This window comes from Cervus canadensis, chromosome 1, assembly GCF_019320065.1.
Source record: "Cervus canadensis isolate Bull #8, Minnesota chromosome 1, ASM1932006v1, whole genome shotgun sequence".
Classification (NCBI taxonomy): domain Eukaryota; kingdom Metazoa; phylum Chordata; class Mammalia; order Artiodactyla; family Cervidae; genus Cervus; species Cervus canadensis.
Genome location: NC_057386.1, coordinates 28,584,848 through 28,609,110, shown reverse-complemented (window position 1 = coordinate 28,609,110; position 24,263 = coordinate 28,584,848). Strand labels below are relative to the sequence as shown.

At 47.9% G+C, this 24,263-nt stretch overlaps 1 protein-coding gene across 3 annotated transcripts in view; it reads left to right on the top strand.

Moving 5' to 3' along the window:
• Positions 1-24,263, top strand: part of LOC122444922 (protoheme IX farnesyltransferase, mitochondrial) — a 113,044-nt gene that overhangs the window by 78,206 nt on the left and 10,575 nt on the right. For 2 of the 3 annotated variants that reach the window (XM_043473712.1, XM_043473704.1), the window contains exons 5-7: positions 7,154-7,224; positions 20,768-21,000; positions 22,264-22,351. In XM_043473712.1, coding sequence (XP_043329647.1) covers positions 7,154-7,224; positions 20,768-21,000; positions 22,264-22,351 — 392 coding nt within the window. The remainder of the gene's footprint in view (positions 1-7,153; positions 7,225-20,767; positions 21,001-22,263; positions 22,352-24,263) is intronic. The other variant, XM_043473721.1, reaches the window with a different exon arrangement.

Sequence of the window (24,263 nt, the reverse complement as noted above, 5' to 3'; positions counted from 1 at the left end):
TGGGAGGTGGGAGGGAATGGGGTCATCCGCCCAGGTAGAGGGAAGGCAGAGGTTGCATGTGGGTTGAGAATGCATCCTGCCAAGTCGCTTCACTCGTGTCCGACTCTATTCAACCCTCTGGACTGCAGCCAGCGCGTCTCCTCTGTCCATGGGGAGGGTTAAGAGCGAACCAGACTAAAAACCAACTCTGTGGAGAGGAGCAGAGCCAGTGGGCGAGAGAGGTCAAAGGGGATGGCCCGGGAGTGAGTGTTACAAGCCCCTTTGATGCTGGTGACTGTGAACTTGTAGTGATCCTTATGGTCCTGTGGGTGGTTGTTGGGCAGGGCTCCCCCGCTGAGGTCCACACAGAACACTAGAACGAAGGGCAGACCCCTGCCCCAAGTCCTGAGCTGATGACGGATGGCGACAACGATGGGCCCCTGCAGAGAAGCGTGGGAGACTGTGGAAGAACTGACAGCAAACCGAGGACCCGACAAGAGGTTCAGGCCCGGAGAGCAGAGCATGTCAGGGGAAGAGAAGAGAAGGGTGGGGGAGGTAAAGGGGCCGGAGCGTCTGTGAAGGGCTTTCCGTGCCACGTGCGAGTGCTGGACCTGACTCCCTGGGCAGCAGGGAGCCATGGAGAGTTCTGTGCTGGGAACTAGAACGATCAGGTCTGTACCTGAAAAGATGGCGTTGACTATTGTGTGAGAAGTTGATGGGAGGAGGGGGGAGGGTAATGGTCAGTACTGCAGGCAGGAAGTGTTGGGAGGCGTTGTAATCTTGGCCAAATGATAAAATAGTTGCCTGAATGAAAGAAGTGACACAGAGCATGGGGAAATGGGGGTCCCTGGGAAATATTTAGGATCCACTTTTCACCATGTGGTTCTTTCTGGGGGGAACAAGGTTCTAATTGGCTAAGGCTCCACTAATATGAGCTTTATACTGGATACATTTGGTAATTCTTTATTGGTTAATCTAAAGAGAGTCTGTTCAAGTTTTGTATTAGTCTCATGTAGGTAAAAACTTTTATTACTTTTTTTCCCCCTAGGAAGAAAATATCTGGTCTTTACAGACAGCTGTAAGATACAGAAAGAGTAGTCACCCCTCCATCCTCTCCACCGAGTTGTAAATATTTCAGTGTACTTTCCTTCCATCTTTTTTTTTTTTTTTTTTTTTTTCAGAAAGCAGTGTTATAAATTGAGAGCCCTCTGGTAGGGGAAAGGGTTGACCTAGAACACCATTTCTGAAGCTCCTCAGAACCGGTGTGATTTTTTGAGTTTTCTTTTACTCACAGGATGTGGTCATTTAGGGTTCTAATAGGTGTTATGTGACCTTTTGGGGTGAAGCCTTAAAACACAGCTTAATGAGTGATGACTTGAGTAGCAGATTTGGAGGAGAACTTTGCCCCAGTCACCATGTGTGAACGCACGCACCTAATTTCAGATACCTCATGGGGAAGAATCCATGGCAACAGTGAGTCCCACTTAGTCTGTTGGTTCTTGGTGGGCAGCGGGACACTGGTACCAACCAGCGAGCCAGGCTGAGTGCATATCTTAACTGACTTGTGGGCTGCAAGCAGTAGTATGAGACCCTGCTGGATAAGGTGCCCCTCCCAGGACTTTATTTATTTAACATCCCTTTTAACTTGGTCTGAGACATTATCTTGGACCTGGGAGGCTTTGGGCCGTTGACACTTGTTGACAGCTTTGAGAAGATGGATGGAAAAACAAACCCTGACAAGGTTCATGCGTTTGTTTTTCTTTTGGGTCTTTAGAAGAATGTCGCCCCCGTTATTTCACATAGAGAAAGAAAAACGTTGCACCTCGTTATCAAAGTTAATATTTCCCTAGCCTGACTTAAGGACAGCTCTAGAATATGTCTACTTTTTGCGTAACATATAATTAATCAGAGTGGGAATAGGAAATTCATCACATGGGCCGAGTTCTATTTCTCCCCACTTTTGGTGCCTGTTTCATTTTAGCTCACAAAAATTCAGTAGTATCTTAAGTATGTAATTATCTGTTAGAAGGGTTAATAGGTATATTTTATATCAGAGCATCATCTCTTTGGAGTAATAGTAATTATCTACTAATGCAAGGAGATCAAACCAGTCCATCCTAAAGGAGATCAGTCCTGGGTGTTCATTGGAAGGACTGATGCTGAAGTTGAAACTCCAATACTTTGGCCACCTCATGCGAAGAGTTGACTCATTGGAAAAGACCCTGATGCTGGGAGGGATTGGGGGCAGGAGGAGAAGGGGACGATAGAGGATGAGATGGCTGGATGGCATCACTGACTCGATGGACATGAGTTTGAGTAAACTCCAGGAGTTGGTGATGGACAGGGAGACCTGGCGTGCTGCGATTCATGGCGTCGCAAAGAGTCAGACACGACTGAGCGACTGAACTGAACTAATGTAAAAAGCATGGTTATAATAGAAAAGTGAGGATCTCATGTTTGTTGTTGTTTAATCACTCAGTCGTGTCCGACTCTTTGCGACCTCGTAGACGGTAGCCTGCCAGCCAGGCTTCTCTGACCATGGGATTTCCCAAGCAAGATTACTGGAGCTGGTTGCCATCTCCTCCAGGGCATCTTCCCGACCCAGAGATCAAAACCTCATCTCCTGCACTGCAGGCAGATTCTTTACCACTGAGCTAACCAGAGAAGCCCATGTTAGGCATCTAATAAATATTTATCTGTCGGTATAATAGTGACTCGTATCTACATGTGGCTATGAGGAAGAAAAAAATGATCCATTTACCACTCTATTAAACAGATAGAACTATTGATTCACAAACTGATTCTGAGACAAGATTAATATAAATTATTTATTACATTTCTATTGATTAATGCTTCTCAGTCTTAAACTAGGATGAATGTGGGCAAGTTATTTTACAGGTATGATGTGTGAAATGAAATGATTTGGGGCTATTAGCTTCACAGTGAGTTAGAGATAATTTCACTGCATCTGTCTGTCTGCCGTCTTCCTGTTTTCTTCTGGGGATAGAATTTGCCTTGGAGAAGGCAATCCGCGTCATTTGAGCGGGGTACTGTGTCTTTGTGTCTCTCCACCTGCTCCCTCCCTGTGGTCACATCACCCCCTCGTCCCTGGAATTCATGGCCATGGTGGTTCTGGACTTCTGTTTTGGAGCTGTCAGGAAATGAACTTTTCTGCTGAGGTCACTAGGAGCTTGAGCTTCTAGGGCTGCCAGGGCCATTTTGCTTCCTGGAAGACCTCTGCACGCCGGAGCACCCAGAGGAGACTCGAGAGATAGAGCCAGAATCACGGCGGTACATGTGGCGCCAGACTCAGAAATTCCTAAAGCAGGCACAGCCCCGTTGCAGGACATAAAGGCCCGATTTTCTCTGAGCTGGTTTCAGTTGTGTTTCTGCCATTTGCAACCCCAAGAGTCTGCCTCGTAGAACAGCTCCTGGGATAGTGGAGGGCAGGAAATGGGGAAAGAGCATCTGAGAGATGGGAAAGTGGATGGTTGGGTTGGGACCCTGGGTAAGAGGGGAGATTTTTGATGAAAGGAGTTCCAAAAGGTTGATGGGTTTTTATAAGGGAAAGAGACTGGGACAAAAACTTATTTTGGAAATGAACATAAGCGGAAAAGAAGTTGTTTGCTGAGGAAAAAGCACATATCATTCCCTCCTGGACAATGCAACTGCCCTCATGTTTGACGTCCTTACAGTCCTCTGTTGGGACATTGGAATTAAAGGGATAGACCCATATTGGGTTGGCTTAAGCTAGAGATCCCCTGGAGGAGAGCTTGGCAACCCACTCCAGTATTCTTGCCTGGGAAAGCCCATAGGCAGAGGAGCCTGGCGGGCTATAGTCCATAGAGTCACAAAGAGTTGGACAGGAATGAGCAACTTAACATGCATGCACACAAGGCTAGAAAAGGTGGAGATGGAGCCTTGGAGGTAATAGATCCAAGGTGTCAATGTGGGACCTCTCCTCCATTTCCACTTATCCTGCTGCATGGCCACAGGCAACCCAGGAGGAGGGAGGACATACTTTCCTGGGCTTTTGGTTTATTAAATCCCCAAGCAGAGACTGTTTGAATGAGATACCCGCTCAGTAAACCAGCTACTGTGTCTAGGTATGGGGTAAAGCACGGGGTGACATGGCCATCTGAGACCTAATGACCGGAGCCTTCACAGGAGGGGCCTGAGACGGTGGGCCTGGGCTGAGCGGTTGTCCACGTGCATTCCCTGAAGCAGCGAACCACTGCCGGCATTGTTCAAAGCAGGGAGGATGCATAAAAAAAACCAGTGAACAGTATGTTCTAAGGGCTGGTAAGACTGCATTGATATTTTATTTTCAACATCAGTTGTAGGAGTTTTACTTCTCTGGCTCCAAGTAGTTGGAGCCAACTGAAATGATAATTACATTATGAAAAGATGATAAAGCACAGGGGGAACAAAATGTGAGTAGATGAAGCCAGCTCTATGTTCTAAAATGCTTAAATGTCTCACCTGAAGATACACTGCTTTATGTTCTGGGAACATGGCTTCGAAGCCAGACCAAAGCCGTGAACCTAACTGAAAGGCATTACAGAAAACGCATGAGAAGCAGCATAATGAGCTCTGATCCCGTGGTGCTGGGAGGACTTGTCAATCCCTCCCTGAAAGGACCCGAAGGTCTTGGTTAGCTGCTGTTGCTACCCAGATGTTGCTTGTCCTGATACATTTCAGCATCCGTGAGAGTCAGAAGCTGGTGCCAAGTTGTGGCATCCTGGGGTTCAGTTGCTGCGTTCTAGACCTCAGTTCCCATCTCTGGATGGCTGACTTGCCAGGAACATAGAAACAATAACATCTCTTTTTCATCCAGATGAAATAATTCAGTAGAATTCCTGAACTGAGTGTGTGTGTGGGTGCGTGCGCACAGACACTCGAGAACTGCCAAGAAAGTTATTTACACAAGAGTTTCTGTGTTATATTGGATAACACCTTACCCACTTTTAAATAACATGATTTGTAATTGGAATCCTCATTAGTCCTGTGAAATCAAATTAATAGGTCATGAAGGAAAGATTATTAGAAATACTTACAGAATGTGTTTGAATACTGAGGGAGGGAGGGAAGGTGAGCAGACGGGACGTGTGTAACTTGAACTCCTTCAGTAGGGAATATAGACTCTCACAGGCAAAGAATTTTTTAACACTTATAAATCATTTCAAAGTGTAACTCACTCTACAAATAGATTTATTTTCAGAGATGGTTTATTTACTATGTCATTTATTGAGTGCCTATTTGTATAGCTCTCTTTGACATTAAGGATGATAAATTCACACGTCTTAGGAAGCCTGTCATTGAGATCGTAGATAAGGTGGACATATTGAACAGTTTTGTTGTGTTGTTGTTTAGTAGCTCAGTTGTGTCCAACTCTTTGCGACCCCATGGGCTTTAGCCCGCCAGGCTCCTCTGTCCATGGGATTCCCCTGGCAAGAATACTGGAATGGGTAGCCATTCCCTTCTCCAAGGGGATCTTCCCAACCCAGGGATCAAACCCACAACTCCTGCATGGCAGGTAGATTCTTTGCCACTGACCCACCATTAACTACTTATTTAAACAGTGGCCCTGTTGAAAGTTGTAGAGAAGAGGTCTGTATCAGTTAAGGTTTGATCAGGATGCGAGAACCACTGTGAGCGATACGAGGGTCTACCATAGGGGTTAGGCCTGGTGCAGATCCCTGGTAAGGATGCCGTGGGCTGGTGCAACCCTGGGTGTGATGCAGGCCTTGTGTCTGGTGCTGGGCCTGGGGAAGGCAGAAAAGAGCAGGCAGGAGTGACCCAGAATCCGCAGGAGGATCCTAAATGTAGGAGAGCAAACTGGACCACCGTGTCCGTTACCCACTGCTTTCATACCTGCACCTTTGATGATGCAGATGGCATGCAGGAGAGCGGCGCACTTGGCCATGGAGCAGCACGCAGACGTGGCCCGAGGTCACGAGACATGGACGAGCTCGGGTGTGGGCTGCAGCCCGGGGAGGTGCAGCAGGAGCCGGGGCAGCTGCGGGCCCAGTGTCCCTCAGGGCCAGCAGTGCAAGCCGACGGGTCCCAGCTACTGTGTGTAGCCACAGTCATGCCTGACCTCACGCCAATTTTGCAGGTGTAAACATGGCCGCTTCTGCATCCCCAACTTCCAGGTGCTTCTGCAGGTGCCCCAGAGCCAGAGCTGGGAGGAGGGGGCGTCTGGGCGGCCTCGCTCCCGGGGAGCTGAACAGACACGGCACTGACCCTCAGGGCTCGCGCTGGTCGGCCTGGCGCTCGGCACACCCTTCAGTCGTGTTTCCAGATAAGGTGGTGGCAAAAAATTACGTTAGTGAACAGGATGAAATTCTCCCCCTTACAACCAACAAGTCACTGACGGACTCCTTGAAAGAGGAGGCAAAGCCCCTTTATTCATCTCTAGGGCATGTTCATTTCTCTTCCAGCTGAGTCACAATATCCCTTGGTTCTCTGTCACTGTCATCCTATAGCACAAGAGTAAATACTATTAACATATATTCAGTGGTTGGAAATGGGGGGCTTCCCTGGTGGCCCAGTGGTAAAGAATCCGCCTGCCAAGCAGGAGACACAGGTTCGATCCCTGGGTCGGGAAGATCCCCTGGAGAAGGGAGTGGCAACCGACTCTAGTATTAATAGGCAAAACGTGGAAACAACCCCAGTATTCAGCACATGAATGGATGTACAGCTGAGTCATGGTCTCCCTAGCCTTTGTAACTTCAATACTGAAATGTGAGAGTAAATGCTATTGACATTTATTCAGTGGTAGGAGAATGGGAGATGATTAAATGCTCGTATACAGCCCCGTCTGACTTCTTATTAATATTTCCTGGCCTTCGACTCCAGCAGCCCGTTTTCCCAGGTCAGCTGATTCTTGGTTGATTCAGTCTTCAGGATGCGTGAAAGATTCTGAAATCATGTATGGCACTAATGCTTTAAACCTGAAACAGAGGCTTTGAAGAACGCAACCATGTACCTAACCTATGGTTTTCAAAGTATTGCATGTTCCCGACAGAGAATTTTTCTCTCAAGAGTACCAAGAGTATTTGCAGTATCAAAATTAAAACAAAATTTGCTGTGGAAAAAAACTGTAGAACTAAAGCAGAAAGAAAATAACTATTTCATGCTGTATTTAATTTTTTTTTCAATCTTTTTGCAGTTTTTTGAGGTTCCGTTTGATTCAAACATGAACAGGACAAAGAACAGACCTCTGGTTCGTGGACAGATCAGGTAAAATCTTGAATGTGTGTCTCTTCCATGTTACAAATCGTTCCATTGAGCGTCCGTCCCAGATCATTTCCCTGTATTTTTTAAAAGTATGTATTTACGTGGCTGCATCAGGTCTTGGTTGTATCCTGTGGGATCTTTCGTTGCAGTGGTCTGACTCTAACGGTGGCATGTGGGCTTAGTGAGTGCACAGCGTGTGGGACCTTAGGTCCCCAACCAGGGATGGAGCCTGGTCCCCTGCATTGCAAGGCAGATTCTTCACCACTGGACCACCAGGGAAGTCCCCTTTCCGCTGTATTTTGCCTTGAGTAATGAAGAGAGAAGAGCACTGCCGCTCCCCACCCCCGCCCCCGCCCCCGCCCCTGGTCTCATTAGCACAGCCAGAGTCCACGCCTGTGTCATCAGCGTGAAGACTGAAGGGCGTCCACCCCCTCGCCCCCGACATAGAACCCTCTCAGATCTCCACCTCTCACCTCTGCAGAGTTGTCTTGGAGGCAGATGCTCTGAGGGCCCAGCCCTGTAAATACAGACTTTTCTTTTGTTCCCTCTTAATTTAACTCAGCCACCCTCAAACTTCAGTGGACCTAGTCATCGTTTCCCAGAACTGTACATACATAAGCCTGCGTGTCCTTTATGGTGACTTCAGGGGATCATGAAGGATGACTCTGAGCGGAATCCACTTCCACGTTAGGGCTGACCTGCATGGGCTGAGTGTTCTGCAGCTTGCAGCGTCTTGAGAAAGTCATCCTGGGGCTTTGTTCGCCAGACTTCGTGCTCTCGCCTTGCTTTTTACTGAGCTCCTGTTTGTCTCTGACACTTCAGATATTGGAAAAGCTGACACTGAATACATACTTGATAAACAAGGCACATTGAGATAACTGGCTAGTTTTGAAGTAGTTACAGTAAAAGCACACCCTTTACATCTTAGGCCACAAAAAATTTCTCTAACATTTTTGAGAATCAAAGGGAAAAAAAATCTTTACAGCTAAAATGCCATTTCATGGCCATAAACATCCATGACATTGCATTATTCTTTGCTTCGTTTTCCCAAGGAGAATACAGAGGACAGCTCTTTTAACTATCTGTCGGTTACCTACATAAAATGCCAATTCTGAGTGTCTAAAATTTTTAAGGTTAAAAAAAAAAAGCGTTAACTATTTGGGAAAAGACTGCTTCTTCTGTCTTTAGCAGAGGGAAGAGGCATTTTTATATTAAGATGACATGTGCGAATCCCTCCTCACTCTCGCAGGGCCGGTTGTGAGTTCCTCTGGTGGTCTCGTCTGGAGAGCAGTAATTGCAGGTGACTGGTTCAGTTTCCTGTGGAAACACTTGACCCCGAGGCCCTCTGCTTTTTACTCTGGCTCCAGGCCTCTGTGGCAGAATTATCTATCAGAGTCTTTAATGGCTCGGGGGCCACCTGATGAACTTGAGTACAGTGTCCTCCAGATCACTGAGGAAGCATTCCTGAGGCCCGAGGCTGGACTGGAGTCTCGGTGCATTTGGTAGAGAGCTTGGCGTCTGCGTCTGAGGACATCTGGAGAGAGGAGCTCCAGGGTCAGGATGGCGCTCATCCCCCCAGGATCAGCTCCTCCCCGCAGACCTGACCTCTGTTAACTGGGGCCCACACCCCCGCATCTGTGCCCCTGAGGCTGAGCGTCAGCATGGCCAAGGCTATGCCCAGGGGACCAGGGCTCTGGAGCCTGGATGACGCCGGGGGAAGGGGGATAATGTGGGGGGAGCGGAACTTGTCCAGGGCAAAATCAAGACGGAGTTTGACGCTCCAAGCCTCCTGTCCTTCTGTTTTACATCCTCACGAGTATCATCCTTCCTTCCTGCTGCTTACCTGTCACACACGTGTCCAGTGTCCCTGAACACCTTCCGTGTGATGAAGCTCTCCTAACTGGATAAAGTGGACTCCGTTGTTTTTGAGTGGCAGAGGCGAGGGGTCGGAGGATGAGGCGTGGTCCAGAGTACATGTCCTCGGATGCTCCTTCTCAGACAGCCCTTGTTTCTTCCGGGAGGATGGGACCAGGTGTTGTCCACCGCAGGTTATCACTGCCAGAATCTGATACCTGTTTTTGGCAGCTGGCAACCCCGTTTCTGCCTTCTGATCCCCAAGCTCAGGGTCTGGAGAGCAGCTTGCAGAGTGAGGGTCCTCGGCTCAGCCTCCCTGGGCCTCCAAGCGCCTCTGCCAGCCCCACTGCCCCACTGGTTCCTTCCCCTCTGACTTTATATCTGGATGAGCAGTCCTTCTGTCACAGAGAAGAGCCTGTTCAGTCAGCTGCTCCATCTGGTTTTTCTTCTCTTCTCCTCTTTTTACTGCTGGTCTTCTAGAAGGCGTGGTCCCCTCATCCCTTCCACCCCCGTGTCCAGGCTACTGTTTACTTCCACCTCGTTCCTCTCTGCGTGTTGGGTCTTCAAACCCCAACCGTGTGTGCTAAGTCGCTTTAGTTGTGTCCGACTCTGTGCGACCCTATAGACTGTAGCCCACCAGGCTCCTCTGTCCATGGGATTCTCCTGGCAGGAATACTGGAGTGGGTTGCCATGCCCTCCTCCAGGGGATCTTCCTGACCCAGGGGTCAAACCCTCGTCTTCTATGTCTCCTGCATTGGCAGGCAGGTTCCTTACCACTAGTGCCACCTGGGAAGCCCCTTCAAACCCTGTTTCCACTTAAATTGACTCATCATCAAACTGGGAACCTTGGCCTTGACCCCCAGGCCTGCCGGCCAAGTCCTCTGTGTCAGGTCCAAGGCCCGGTGAGAGAAGGTTTGCTGGCCAAGCCCTGGTCCAGTGCCCAGGGCTGAGGGCAAGGTGTGGGGGACAGTTAAGCATGGGTGGGGGGTTGTTGGGGGGTAGCACCCAGGCCACTCCTACATGGCTGCTTTTTCCAGCAGCCTGCTTTTTCCAGCAGGGCCCTTGGCCCTGATTCTGCTTGATTGCCTTCCAACTGGGGTCCACTCCCCAACTCAGAAAATGCTCTGCACGTCCCAGTCCTTCTCTGATTCATAGTCAGAGCCTCGGGCAGACGTTCTGAGGGGTGATGTTAGGTGCATGCCTCCTGGACCTGGCCACTCTTCTGTAGGTGCATCTCCTGGTTCTAGTTGGGGTTTTCTGTCTTCTCTTCACTCTCCTGTTAGTTTTCAGGCAGAACAGAGATATACATCTTTCTCTTACTTGAAGTCCTGCAGACTCATATTTCTAAGATATATATATAGCTTGTGTATTTTTTTTTCTAAGTAATAACCTTTTTTTCCTGGTCTCTCCTAACTAAAATTAATCTTAAGGATGTCAAGGCCAAATGTTTCTCTATATTTTAGAATTAAATAATTCCCTTGTTTAATTCAATTCAATAAGAATGTATTGATTACCTAGAATGGAACCGGCACTGTCAGTTTTATTGTTAAATCGTGCTCAAAAGGCATCGAATCTGGGTGGAGAAATTATGCCAAATGCATAAAATGCTTAGCAGATGAGATGGGGCAGCCCATAAACATGGATCGAGGGAAATGGAATGAATTGGTACAAACGAGAAGTTCTCTGAGAGGTCAGAAAGGGAAGACTCAGATAAAGACCAGCTGGGCAGTGAAAGCTCCCTGAAGAAATCAGACATGGGCTGGGCCTTCTCGGTTATTTTCATTCCGTCTCCTTTGAATTATCCATTTTCCAGCTCCCTCACGTTGACAGGGAAAGAATACATGTCAGAGTTACTTTTCCCAACTTAATGGATCCAACGAGAGTGATCCAGAACTTGTAAGCTTTAGGTGTGGGCTGTGAGCAGAGAGATGGAGCGATAAGAGCAGAGAGGAAGGTTATTCTTCGAGGGGATAAATTAAAACACTCGGAATTAGGGGCAGCCCATACCTGGTTGTGAAATGAGTGATGAAGATTGAGTTTTCGAAGTGAAATGAATGGATTGTTTAGTTGGCATTATTAACTTAAAGAACGAGGTTTAGCCAAAGTATTATAGGGATTTACAGGAGACATTTTTCACATTTACTGAAGGTTTTACCAGTAAGCACTTAAGCAAATGTAAACATTTAGCAGGCTGCAGGGGACCTGGGAATGTTATTCATCCCCCTGTCACGCTGGTCTAGTAGACACGTACTGGCCCGGGTGAAGCTCTGCAGGGTCCGGGTGGTTATGATTAGTCTCTCGGTGTGTATATACTGCAAATGTAATAAGAGCATAAACATTTTATAAGTGTAGAAATTTCTTTTTCTTTAGTGTTCACCAGTCATTAAAAGTGGCAGAAACAACAGATTTGGTCTCAACTTTAAGAACAGCGGTGCTAATGTCCAGAACTTTGTCCTTAAAATAAAATCATTCCATCTTGCCAAACCATAGTAGGAAGAACAGGCAGAAGAAAGTCTGTTTTCATATCATTCAGAGTCATCACAGTGGGTGAATGAGAGAGACACGAGTGTCTCCTCAATGTTAACCTCTCTCTCTCTTTCACTCATTGTCATAAGAAGGAAGAAGGCATTCATGACTTTTTGGAAGCATCGTGAGTTGTGAATATTTGTTGACAGCAGTCCTGGGCATGGGAGACCCTTTGGCCCCCAGGCCCCTGTTTACAACCAGAAAATACCTACAATATTCTAAGAACCATGAATATAAAGGGTTAACTATCACATCACAGTTACACAACCAATCCCTTGCAGTCACGTGAGAAATACGTCATAGGAGCAAACACCTTTATTAATGACCTGGAGTCATTTGGTCTAACCTCCTGTCACTTCACTTCCTCTTTTTTCAAATGTGCTGTTAAGTCACTTCAGTTGTGTCTAACTCTTTGCAACCCCAGGCACTGTAGCTGCCGGGCTTCTCTGTCCATGGGATTCTCCAGGCAAGAACACTGGAGCGGGTTGCCATTTCCTTTCAAATGAGACAATGTGAAACAATTTGCCATCATCAAATGCTACTCCCCTTGATTGATGTTATGGGATCAGTCATTTTAAGATCGCATTCTCTGTCTTGCCTGATTTGTAAGGGTTTGTTTCAGCCAACATTTTGGGCCCCAGCCTTAGACACAGGGCATATAAAGATGAATGGTACAATGTCCATCAATGGATGAATGGATAAAGGTGTGGTACGTATATACGATGGAATACTACTCGGCCATAAAAAGAAGTGAAATTGGGCCGTTTGTAGAGACGTGGGTGGTCCTAGAGTCTGTCATACAGAATAAAGTGAGTCAGAAAGAGAAAAACAAGCATCATACATTAACCTATGTATTTATACAGAGTCTAGGGAAATGGTACTGATGAACCTATCTGCAGGGCAGGAAGAGAGACACGGGCATAGAGAAGGGGCTGTGGACACAGTGGGGGAAGGAGAGGGAGGGTACGAATGAGGTAATAGCATTGACATATATACAGTACCACGTGTGAAATAGATGGCTAGCTGGAAGCTACCGTATAGTGCTGGGAGCTGAGCTTGGCGCTCTGTGATGACCTGGAGGGGTGGGGCAGGGGGAGGGATGGGGAGGAGGTGTAAGAGGGAGGGGATATATGTGTACATACAGCTGATTTACACTGTTGTTCAGCAGAAGCTAACATAGCATTGTAAAGCAAGTACACTCCAATTAAAAAAGAATGTGCAGTTTGCACCAAGGTTCTGGAATTCTTAAGGAGAAGATTCCTATTGTTCATTTCTGTCCATGAAAACCAGGTTTCCAGGGTAGTGGTCCAATCTCACACCTGTGAGAGGAGGGACCACCTTCTGAATTCCTCTGTCACTCCCAGATCCCTGGAAGATCCGGGATCCCTATCTCACCCGTTCACCTGCCTTTATGATCTTTCCCTTCATAAATTCAATTCAGCAGTATCCACTTACAGAGATATTAATTCCTCGGTTCTCAATGAAACCCATCACAGCTAATGTGGTAGATTTGTAAGAGCACCTCTTTTCAAAACAGTTATTTGTGGAGACTTCCCCCAAAAAAACTCAGGTCAAAGCTCAAATGTGGGATTTATTCAGGAAATTAAAGTTAAATTGGCTTGGTTTGATTACACTTTTGAGTTTTCTTTTGTTTTTGAAGAAAGGGAATTTTATTTTATAATTTAAAAATCATTTATTCTGGAAAAATGACCAAGCAGTATGAGATTAGTTTTTGTGTAAACCAATTATCTGCAGAACTGCTTAGAATATAACACCTTCTTGATTTCATATAACATTTCATAGACCTCTCTGACACATTACTTAAACAGAAAGGCCACATTTCTCCAGTAACTCATTTAAAAGTCAGGCAATTTAAATTGTGTTTAAGTGGAATAAGTAGGTATCAAATTAAAGCTTGTATATTCTCATTTGTTCCTAATTTCTATAGAAAATTAGACTTTGATAGAGCTACTAAAGGTTGGTGTTTAGTAAACAAAGAAGTACTAGATTTTATGGGAAGAATAAATAATTCATAGAAACGTGTTAGCAAATTTCCCCCCACTCGGATCTATTAGTTTCTTTTCCGTGGTGGCCTTGGGCAGGAAACGCCCGAGTAGAAAGACCTCACACTGGTGCTCAGTAGAAAGGTCTCTCCATTTAAAATGTAATTCAGTTTTGGATGTGAGTTTGGAAATGAACCATCATTTCACCCTCAGCATGAGCCGTGAATCTATTTGCATGAATGAGTAAACGGATATGAAAGAATTTTTTTTTTTTAGTTCAAGAAAATTGCTGGTCCTTTTCCCACCTCTGTTCCCCATCCATCGAGTAATGCTATTTTCCTTACTTGTACTTTTGTTTTTCCTGTTTTATTGACAATTAGAAATGTTCGCAACGTCATCACGCCCATTCACCTGCTTTTACGATCTCTCCTTCATAAATTCGTTTCAGCAGTATCCACTCACAGACATATTAATTCCTCGGTTCTCAATGAAAGCCATTACAGCTACTGTGGTAGATTTGTAAGAGCACATTTTAAAAAAATGTTTTGCATGTGATCAACCTAGTTTTTCCTGGCTTTGATTTATATTTTTGTGATTTGCTATAATAAAATAAAATTCTTGATTTAAAGTTATAATCGGAGATAGAAATATTCTTCGGTTATAATTGTTATCTTTAGAAACATGTTTCACTCCGTCATACCTTTATAATTTATAATTAAGAATTGACATTCTCTAGGCCCTCTTTCTCTGGGGTCACCCCCAGCCCAGGGAAACCCAAGGAAGCTTCTTTATTAACCTTCCTTCCAGTCTTAGGTCTCGAAATCAGGCCTCAGAGTAGCACTTGAAGTGGAGATGAACTGCTAAGGAAATTAAATGATGAGTGGAGCAAAAAAGAGTGATAAAAATGTAAACAAAAATTTTGAATGAAGAATAAGTGATAAAAGGAGAAATAACGGGGCAGAGGGTGTCCTTCTCCAGGTTCAGGGTACTTACCAGAACCCATAGGAATGGGGAGAGGAGGTGGGTCTTTTGGTCAAGGGCTGAGCAGTATGATTAAGAGAAAGAGTATGATAAATAACTGACCTAAAATAACAAGAAATCGGTGTTTTACAAAATTTCTCTTCAAGTCTTTGAGATTTGGCTCTGAGCATATTTTATGAGAGTAAGGCAGAAAACCATAGTTGTGTGTAACCAAGTTGAGACATGATCATACTTTTTTAATCTTTCTCTATATCAAAAACAGATGTCTTTATTAAAACAGCTAAACTTAAGCAACTTTAGTATCACCATGATATTTAAAGATTTCATGGTAAATCAGAATTTTTAAAAAATAACCCAGACACCCCACTTGATTTATTTTCTCTATTCTTGCTCCTCCTCTTCCTGTTTCCAGTCTCAAAAAGAGCCCTTTGCTTCTTTCACTAATGTATTTTCACTGTAAACAAAGACTCTAACCAAAACTCTCACTTTTCTTTTATTTAACTCCTTTATTCTGCCTTATTTCAAACAAGGCTTCCTTTAACTTGTAAGGTATATAAAACGTAACAAAATTGTCCAGGAAAAAAAAAAGTCAAAGAAAAAGAAGCCTTGAAAGAGACAGCCCTGGTGTCAGTCTACCCAAGACCACTGGGCAGAAGCGGGGCCCACTCCCTGCCACCCTCCTTCTCTCCACGTGGGTTTGGGGGCGTCCAACCAGTCCATCCTAAAGGAGATCAGTCTGGGTGTTCATTGGAAGGACTGATGCTGAAGCTGAAACTCCAGTACTTTAGCCACCTCATGCAAAGAGTTGATTCATTGGAAAAGACCCTGATGCTGGGAGGGATTGGGGGCAGGAGGAGAAGGGGCCGACGGGATGAGATGGCTGGATGGCATCACCGACTCGATGGGCATGAGTTTGAGTAAACTCCAGGAGTTGGTGATGGACAGGGAGGCCTGGCGTGCTGCAATTCATGGGGTCGCAAAGAGTCGGAAGCGACTGAACTGAACTGAACTGAACTGAACTGGAGGGTAGATTACAGGCTGTTGTTTGTTGTTGTTTAGTCAATCAGTTGTGTCCGACTCTGCAACCCCATAGCCCGCCAGGCTCTCTGTCCATGGATTCTCCAGGTAAGAATACCAGAGTGGGTTGCCATGCCCTCCTCCAGGGGATCTTCCTGACCCAGGAATCAAACCCGAGTCTCCTGCATTTTAGGCAGATTCTTTACCATCTGAGCCATAGGAAGCCCTCTCTCAAGTGAGCGTGTGATAAAAATTGTATAGTGGGGTGATGGCAAGTCACTTTCCTCAAAAAAAGCACCTAACATGGACTTCTTCTGAGAGGGAAGTGAATGGTGTCCCCCCTGGCAGGCAGAGGGCTCCTTCTCAGAAGCAGGTCAGACCCTTTTCTTCCTCAATTTAAGCAGCAGAAAGGACTTCTGCCCAGAGGCCTCCCCATGGCCTCCACAACCTATGCTCTCTGACCCCTCCCACCCCTGAAACACGCTTCCCCACCCTTTCCCTGCCCCCCATCTGTCCATCCAGGCTTAGCTTAAAAGTCCCTGAACCTCCTGTGTCCACCCCAAACCCCTGCTACCCCAGAACTGGGTTCCTGCTCCCTGGCGGCTTGCTCCCCACTCGGTTGTCCTGCCTATCTTACTGTCTCCCACCCCAGGATAATCACCCCTAGGATGAAGACCATGTCTGTCTTGCACAGTGTATTACATCCCAAGTCTGTCCCTTTTTATGAAAATAATTTGTGCCTCCCAGTCATTTCCATCTCAGGGGACGCAGTAGGAAGTTAGGCTACGTATGCAGTGGTGTGAACTAAAGGAACTGTGAGTCCACAGGAGGCTGCTCCGAGCCAAAGGCCACCAGCCAAAAGACCCCAGCAGACCCCAGCAGTGATCAGTAAGTGGCATTAGACCAGTGTCCCCCACTTACTGGTTAGAGGGGAACCCCCAGGGTACATGAATGAGCCCATAAGGAAATGTGAGTTACAGGTCCTGGTTCTGAATCTGTTTTTATCTGTAAAATGGGGATAAGACTGTCTCAGCGAACTTGTTTGAGTTTGTTGTGTTGTTTTGTTTTGTTTTGAATCTCACGTCCAGTGTTGATACGGATCCTGGGAATAGACTTTCTCATACACCGCTGGGAGGGAGGTAAAGAGTATAAACTCTCGAGTACAGGCTGGGGTACAAGTCAAAACCCCTAAAAATGAGCACATCATCTGCCCCAGTGACCTGGGAACCTAGTCTCAGAATTTATCATAATCAGAGCTGTAAACACTGACCTGTCTGTAACATACTCATCCCAATCCCAACATTATTTCTAATTAAAACAATGGAAAAATACTAAGTGGACATACTGATTGAATTTATCACGGCCTGCCCACCAAATAGGCCATGTAGCTATTAAGGATAATTGCAGGAGGATTCTTTACCAGCTGAGCCACAGGAGCAGCCCAAGAATACTGGAGTGGTTAGCCTATCCCTTCTCCAGTGGATCTTCCTGACCCTACATTGCAGGTATCCTACACTGCAGGCGGATTCTTTACCATCTGAGCTATCAGGGAAGCCCCATTAATAATAATGATATACAGTAATTCTTAATGGCATAGGGAAATTATTAAGACATATTGAAAATAGAATAATAAAGCCACAGTTCACTGTGTTCTCAGTTGTTTTTGAAGTAGACATATCATTGGGAAAAAAGCTAGAAAGATATAAACCAACATGTTTCTTTGAATAGCTAATTTAGAATATTTTGTGTGATTTTCTAAGTTTAGTTCTAAATGTTCTGAAGTGAATGTATGTTACTTTTATAACATGGTTTTTACCGCCCCCCCCCCTTCTCAAATGTAGGGTGAGAATACATACTTTTTATTTGATTTTTTTAAAGTTTTAATTGGAGTATAGTTGGTCTGTAATGTTGTGTTAGTGTCAGGTTTACTGCAAAGTGAATCAGTTATGCATATACACATACTCACTCTTTTTTAAGGTTCTCTTCCCATAGAGGCCGTTACAGAGCCCTGAGGAGAATTCCCTGTGCTGCTCAGTAGGTTCTTATTGGTTACCCAGCTTACATACAGTAGTGTGAACATGTCAGTCCCGTTCTCCCCGTTTATCCCTCCCCCTCCACCCCCTGGTGACCCTAAGTTTGTTTTCTACCTCTGTAACTCTATTTCTGTTTTGTAAATAAGTTTGTCTGTATCATTTTTTTTTTAAGATTCCACGTGTACGTGGTATTGTGTGGTATTTATCTTTCTCTGTCTGACTTACCTCACTTAGTAAAATAATCTCTAAGTCCATCGATGTTGCTGCAAGTGGTATTCTTTTATTCTCCTTTATGGCTGAGTAATATTCCATTGTGTTTGTGTGTGTGTGTGTGTATAAAGCATCTTCTTTATCCACCTCTCTGTTGATAAACATATATGCTTATGAAAAGTGAACCACAGGAAAATAAACTTCACAGAATTAGCCACTGGAGCACCTTGGCCCACAACATGAGCCAACCCCGGCTCCTTGGACCAGCAGGAAGTGGGTCCCCCAAGGATCCAGGTGCCGAGAATGGTCATGGCTTCCTGGGTAAATATCCTCATTCTTGTTTACGTGTCTTGCCAGCCTCCCCGGTTTTCATCTGTGCCCCTGAGCACAAATTTAAACACAAGCTTGAACCTCATGATTCTCTGTGATTCTGACAAGGGTCAGAAACTAAACTTCTGGGTAAAATCACCTATCCCAATCAATTAAATTCAAATGTGCCTTTGTGAAAGGTCTTTTCATAACACTGCTGCTGCTGCTGCTGCTGAGTCGCTTCAGTCGTGTCCGACTCTGTGAGACCCCATAGACGGCAGCCCACCAGGCTCCCCCATCCCTGGGATTCTCCAGGCAAGAACACTGGAGTGGGTTTTCATAACACTAATACCTTTGAATTGGTGGGCTTCCAGAGCCCTTGAAGAAGGAGTGAACAGTTTTTGTTTTTTTTTTTTTTTTTTACACAAGGTCCAACTCAGGAAAAATAAAAATGTTTATGAGCCACATTTTTCTCCCACCCAAAATAAAACTAGCTTTTTAGAGTGTCATAGAGGAAAAAAATATCTTTCTTATAAGCTATAAACTACCTGATTGAAAGAAGAGCAGATATAATGCTTGCCCTGCTTTTCAGCCATCTCGGGTCTTCTTTCCAGAGCAGTGTGAGAAGTGACCCCAGGCAGCCCCCTCCCCTTGCCTCTGGAAGACTGTGTTTCCTGCCCAACAGGAACACTCGGGAGTCCAGCTCCATGGTGTCGGGACCAGAGGGTGTGCAGCAGGAGAGGGAGGGACCAGCAGGTACAACAGCGGGCACAGTCGCTCTGTGGGCAGGCTGGGGCTCGGAGAGGATGGCTGGAACCTTGGGGGAAGGTGAACAAGGCCACTGAGGTGAGGATGCAGGCGCGCAGTAGCCGTGGAGGCAGAAGGGAAAAGCCGGACCAGGGAGGGGATTACACAAGAGCAAAACTGGAGAGTCTACCTTGAAAAGTGAGAGAGAAAATGGGGGGAAGAAGTTGAGATGAGGGCATCTGTCACTCTTACAGGAGAGCGAAAGCTGTCTCTTGAAGGGCCGGAGTCTGAGAAGGCAGGAGAGGAGCTGCCACCATCACTCTGAGGGTCAGGAAGGGATGAGCCCTGGAGGAGCCCCAGCTCTGGGTCTTTGGGTGGGAGGGATGGAGGGGGGACAGGGCAGCTCGAGCGGCCCCTAGGGGGCATCACAGATGCGAGATGCGAAGGAGGTTGGGGGAAGGGGATGGCGATTCCCTCAGGTTGAACACGCACCAAGTCTCGGGTGTGGTTAGAGGGTCTCCATCACTGTTGCCAGGACAACAGCATACCCCTCGGGTGTTCTCTCTTTCCATCAAGACTCCCATTTCATTGAGTTCCACCTGCAGGCCCAAGCAGTCGTAGCCTGGGAGAGAGGGGTCAGTGCTGCTCCCCAGGTTGGCGTGGGAGCCAGGACTCTGCGAGGGTCCTACCCCCTTCACATGTCAGCACCTCGGCACCCCTGGTCTCCGGCAGGTGGGCTCTGCTGCCCTCCTGCCCCACCCCCAGCTTGTCTTGTTCCTTGAGAGGCAGGCGGGCAGTGTCCCAGGCATAGGCCATGCCTGCAGGGGACAGACGGCCGCCCTCGCCCTGATGGCCTTGCCAAAACCAGAGACCCTCGGAGCTGCGCACTGGTGACTCCCGGGTCCCCGTGGGCACATGCTGGGGCCGGGAGTGAACTGTGGCTTCTCCTCGGGGAAGCAGGCTCGAGCACCTGCTTAGATTGCTTCAGGGAGAATGAGGACAGGCAGGTACTGGTGGACCCAGTTCATCCAGGCTCCCACAAAGCCTTTCACAAGATGCCACACAAAGTCCACTTCAGAAAGCAGGCTCTGATGAGGACCAGGCTTGCGGTCATCTTTACGCTGTAGATGTTTATTTGACGTACAGCCTTGTGCCACCTCTTTTGAAAGTCCCGTGTCTATAAACTGCGCTCCGGCCCAGGAAGTGCTGTCACTGCAGACAGTCTCCTCGCTGCATGGAGCTGGTGCCATGTCAAGCCTGTAATTTATTACACAGAGGTGCACTCAGACACGCTAGTCTTACCCATTATTGCTAACTGGGTGGTGTTTTTAAACAAAGGGTAAATAAATGGGGAGAACTCTGCCAGAAGTAAGATGCTGGTTGTGCCCAGATCTTAAATTCTGAGCTCCGAGGGGTTCATCCGTCGCAACCACTTGCTTCCCACCAGCTGCGCAGCCTAACCATGTGCAGAACAGGCACGTATCGGGCGGCCCTCTGCTCAGTCCGGGGAGGAGGGGGCCGTCATCGCTCCTGCCCAGATGAGCGTGGCGGGGTCGGGACAATCCTGGCCAGGGAGGGGTGGGGCAGGGCCTCCCTTCAAACTCAGGGTTCGCAGGCCTCCACCCTCCTCACTTTGTGAGCCCCAATTGGCAAATACAGGAGGAGCAGCCGCACTCTGGCAGGCAAGTCCCTCCTCGTGTTAAATGACATCCAGAGGATGTCCTGGGCCCAGGCTGAGGCCAGGCCAGCGCTGCCCCCAGCCCACTCTCCGCCCCGGGCCCGATCGCCCCTGCTCGGCTCTGACCTGCACACTGGCCGCCCGGAGCTGACCCCTGACAGCGTTGTGTTCTCTGCTCTCTCTTCCAGCCCGCTGCTCGCCGTGTCCTTCGCCACATGCTGTGCGGTTCCCGGAGTCGCCCTGCTGACCTGGGGCGTGAACCCGCTCACGGGCGCCCTGGGCCTCTTCAACATTTTCCTATACACCTGCTGCTACACCCCGCTCAAGAGGGTCAGCATCACCAACACGTGGGTGGGGGCGGTCGTGGGGGCCATCCCCCCCGTCATGGGCTGGACCGCGGCCACGGGCAGCCTGGATGCTGGTGAGTGTTTCAGCCTCTTTCTCCACAGGCCCAGGGCGTGGGTGCCCCCCGCGCCAGCTTCCAGGGGCGGCCACCGCGAGTCAGAGCCCGCTTCCTTCCCTGGGCTGCGGTACTTGTAGACGTTTTATTCTGTGCTAGTGCTTTGCCAGGGGCTTCCCCAGTGGCTCAATGGTAAAGAATCCACCTGCCAATGCAGGAGACATGGGTTTGCTCCCTGAATCTGGAGGAGGAAATAGCAGCCCACTCCAGTATTTTTGCCTGGAGAATCCCATGGACAGAGGATCCTGGTGGGCTACAGTCCATGGGGTCGCAAAGAGTCGGAGAGGACGTACCAGCTGAACAACAGCAGCGGTCCTTTGGCAAGAGCACGAATGTGGCCGTGGGAAACACTGAATGTGGAACTGCAGGGCGACCATGCGGCCTGGCCGCTGGGTGAGCAGACGCTCTCTGCATAGGGAGCGGCTGGGAGGGAACAGGACGACACGTAGAAAGAGAAGGAAGTGCCTGAAAGTCAGGAGCCAAGTGAGGCCTGTCTGCGGAGGGTCGGCCCACATCCCGAGGAGGTGTCGGGGTTGGGCCCCCGCCTGCCTGGCTCAGCAGACGCAGCCCCGTCAGCAGGTTCCTGCCTCCCCCAGAACCAGGTCATTTCCCCCTCTTCAGAGAGGACAGACTATTTTCATTAGTTTCTAATTTATTTTTATATGATTTGCTTAAATTGTTCATGCTGTCTACAATAAAACCATTGAAACGCTCCTCCAGGTTTTTGGCTGGGATGTCACTCACGGCTAAATTTGTGGGGTGAAAATAGGTCCTTCTTACCATCTGTAAGGGAAGTTTCACAGTCTAATTAGTCAAGTAATTAGTGTTCCTGACCGACACTTAGGAAGGAAGTGGTGAGGTTTCTTGCCGTCTGTGTAAGTACATATTTTTCAAATGAGCGATCAGAAGGCTGGTGACCATAAACCGTTGCCCCAGAAGCCACATCCCTGAGACTTTCATAAAAGCCCTTACACTCCATCCTGGCGAGCTCACAAAGGCCAGGACACCTTCACTGGATGGTCTCTTAGAGAGGCTTTAATATCCTGTAATGGCGGAGTCTCACGAATCTGCAAATATAATATCCTAACGTGTACTTGCCGGTCTGTTCTGTGACGAACCTGAAACCAGAGTCTCTTGCGAGTGGGAGGCAACAGTGGCCCTGGGGGAGGGGGCCTGGGTTTGGAACCCAGGCGCCCCCTTCCCCGCTTAGCTTTTGCCCTTCAGAACAGAACCTCACCTCAGGCGGCCATCTCCTCACCTCCCACACGAGGCTTTCACAGCCCGTCTCTCCCGGAGCTGTTGTGAAGACTCAGTGAGTTGTTAAGTCTTCCTCATTCATAAAGTTGGTGTATTAGTGCAGATGAAAGAAGGTCATAAGATTTCATTCATCTGCAGACTCTGAGCAATTCTTAGTTGTGACTTGGCTGTGGCTTTGCAGATAGGGAGATGTCTACTGGCTTAGTAGGGAAGAGCATTGGGGTCCATTGTTGTTGTTCAGTCGCTAAGTCATGTCCGACTCTTTGCAACCCCATACCATCTCATCCTGTTGCCCGCTTCTTCTTTTGCCCTCAATCTTTCCCAGCATCAGGGTCTCTTCCAATGAGTCGTCTCTTCACATCAAGTGGCCAAAGTATTGGAAGCTTCGGCTTCAGCATTAGTCCTTCCAGTGGTTATTCAGGGTTGATTTCCTTTAGGATTGACTGGTTTGATCTCCTTGCTGTCTCAAGAGTTTTCTCCAGTGCCACAGTTCGAAAGCATCAATTCTTTAGCACTCAGCCTTCTTTATGGTCCAGCTCTCACATCTGTACATGACTACTGAAAAAACCAGGTCACTAACAGGGTCCAATAGTGACCTCTGTCTTGGGTGAGGGAAGAGGGAGGGGAGGGCAGAGGTCTGGCATCCCTGGATTGGATGACATGTGAGCTTCTCCCCCCATCTTCAATTGTAAACTTTTAAGTGCACATCTGGGCACCTCCTGGTCAGATTCCTGCTGCTCGGCTCTGCCTGAAGCCCCAACCTTGACCGAACTAGCCTCTCCCGCCCCTCCCCTCCAAGCCTTTCCAGTGATGCTCAGACATTTGAAAGCAAGCAAGTGGCTCCCCGGCTCTGCCTCCCCCACGTACTCCGTTCCCACCTGGGTCCTGCTGCCCCAACACGTGGACGCCTACACCAGGCCACCGCCCATCTGGTGGACACGGCCCTGGGTCCTATTCAGTTTCCTCAAACCTGGCACAAGGAGCAAGGCACCCCAAACTGCCTTTTCTGTCTAGGGAATCCCAGCCAGGGCCAGGGTCAGGACCAAGTGTGACAGCCCTAGGGTCAGGTCACCTCTGGAGGGATGCGACAGCAGTCAGTCTTGGGCCGTGAAGAACTCGGCCAGCTCTCCGTGCAGGATCCAAGGACCCAGGTTCCCGCTGAAGGTTGGAGGCCCCGTCATTGTCCCAGCAGTTTCCTGCGAGGAGCTTGGGCCCTGGGACATGTTGGCTTGAGCCGCGTCCCTGGAGGCCAGAGAGCAAGCGCTGTTCAGGTCCTCTCACTTAGGACGCATGTCCAGGCAGAGCCCTTGTTCAGCCACAGTCTCGGTCTGGCTAAACGGCTAGAGTCATATTTAAAATAATTTTTTTTTCCCTTGAATTTGAATTATAGTTGTTTCTGCAATCCAGATCTCATCATTTGTGTACAGACTCATTCACACAGAGCAGCTCAGGCCAGGCTGTGCTTTGTTTAGACCACAGCCCAAGAATGCACGTTCAACCCTAAGCAACAAGCCTTCGACTGCCTGGACTGACCCTGGTGTAGCGCAGAGCAGCCTAACAGGCTGTGTAACCACACACGCAAGGTCCTTCTGTGGCCTTTGAGACTGACTTCTGTTACATCCCTTCGCCGTAGATCTCTAAAATGCACTGAGGGGAACACAGCAGTGGCATGGTTTACTGCCCCCAGAATCCTAATCCACCACAGATCAAATCATACACCTAAAGTGCCTTCGGGCTTTCCCAGATGGCTCAGTGGTAAAGAACCCACCTGCCAATGCAAAAGACATGGGTGTGACCCCTGGGTCAGGACGATCCCCTGGAGAAGGAAATGGCAACCCACTCCAGTATTCTTGCCTGGGAAAGCCCATGAACAGAGGAGCCTGGAGGGCTACAGTCCATGGGGTCACAAAGAGTCAGACAACTTGGTGACTAAAACAAAAAGCCTTATCAGATTTATACAAAAAGAG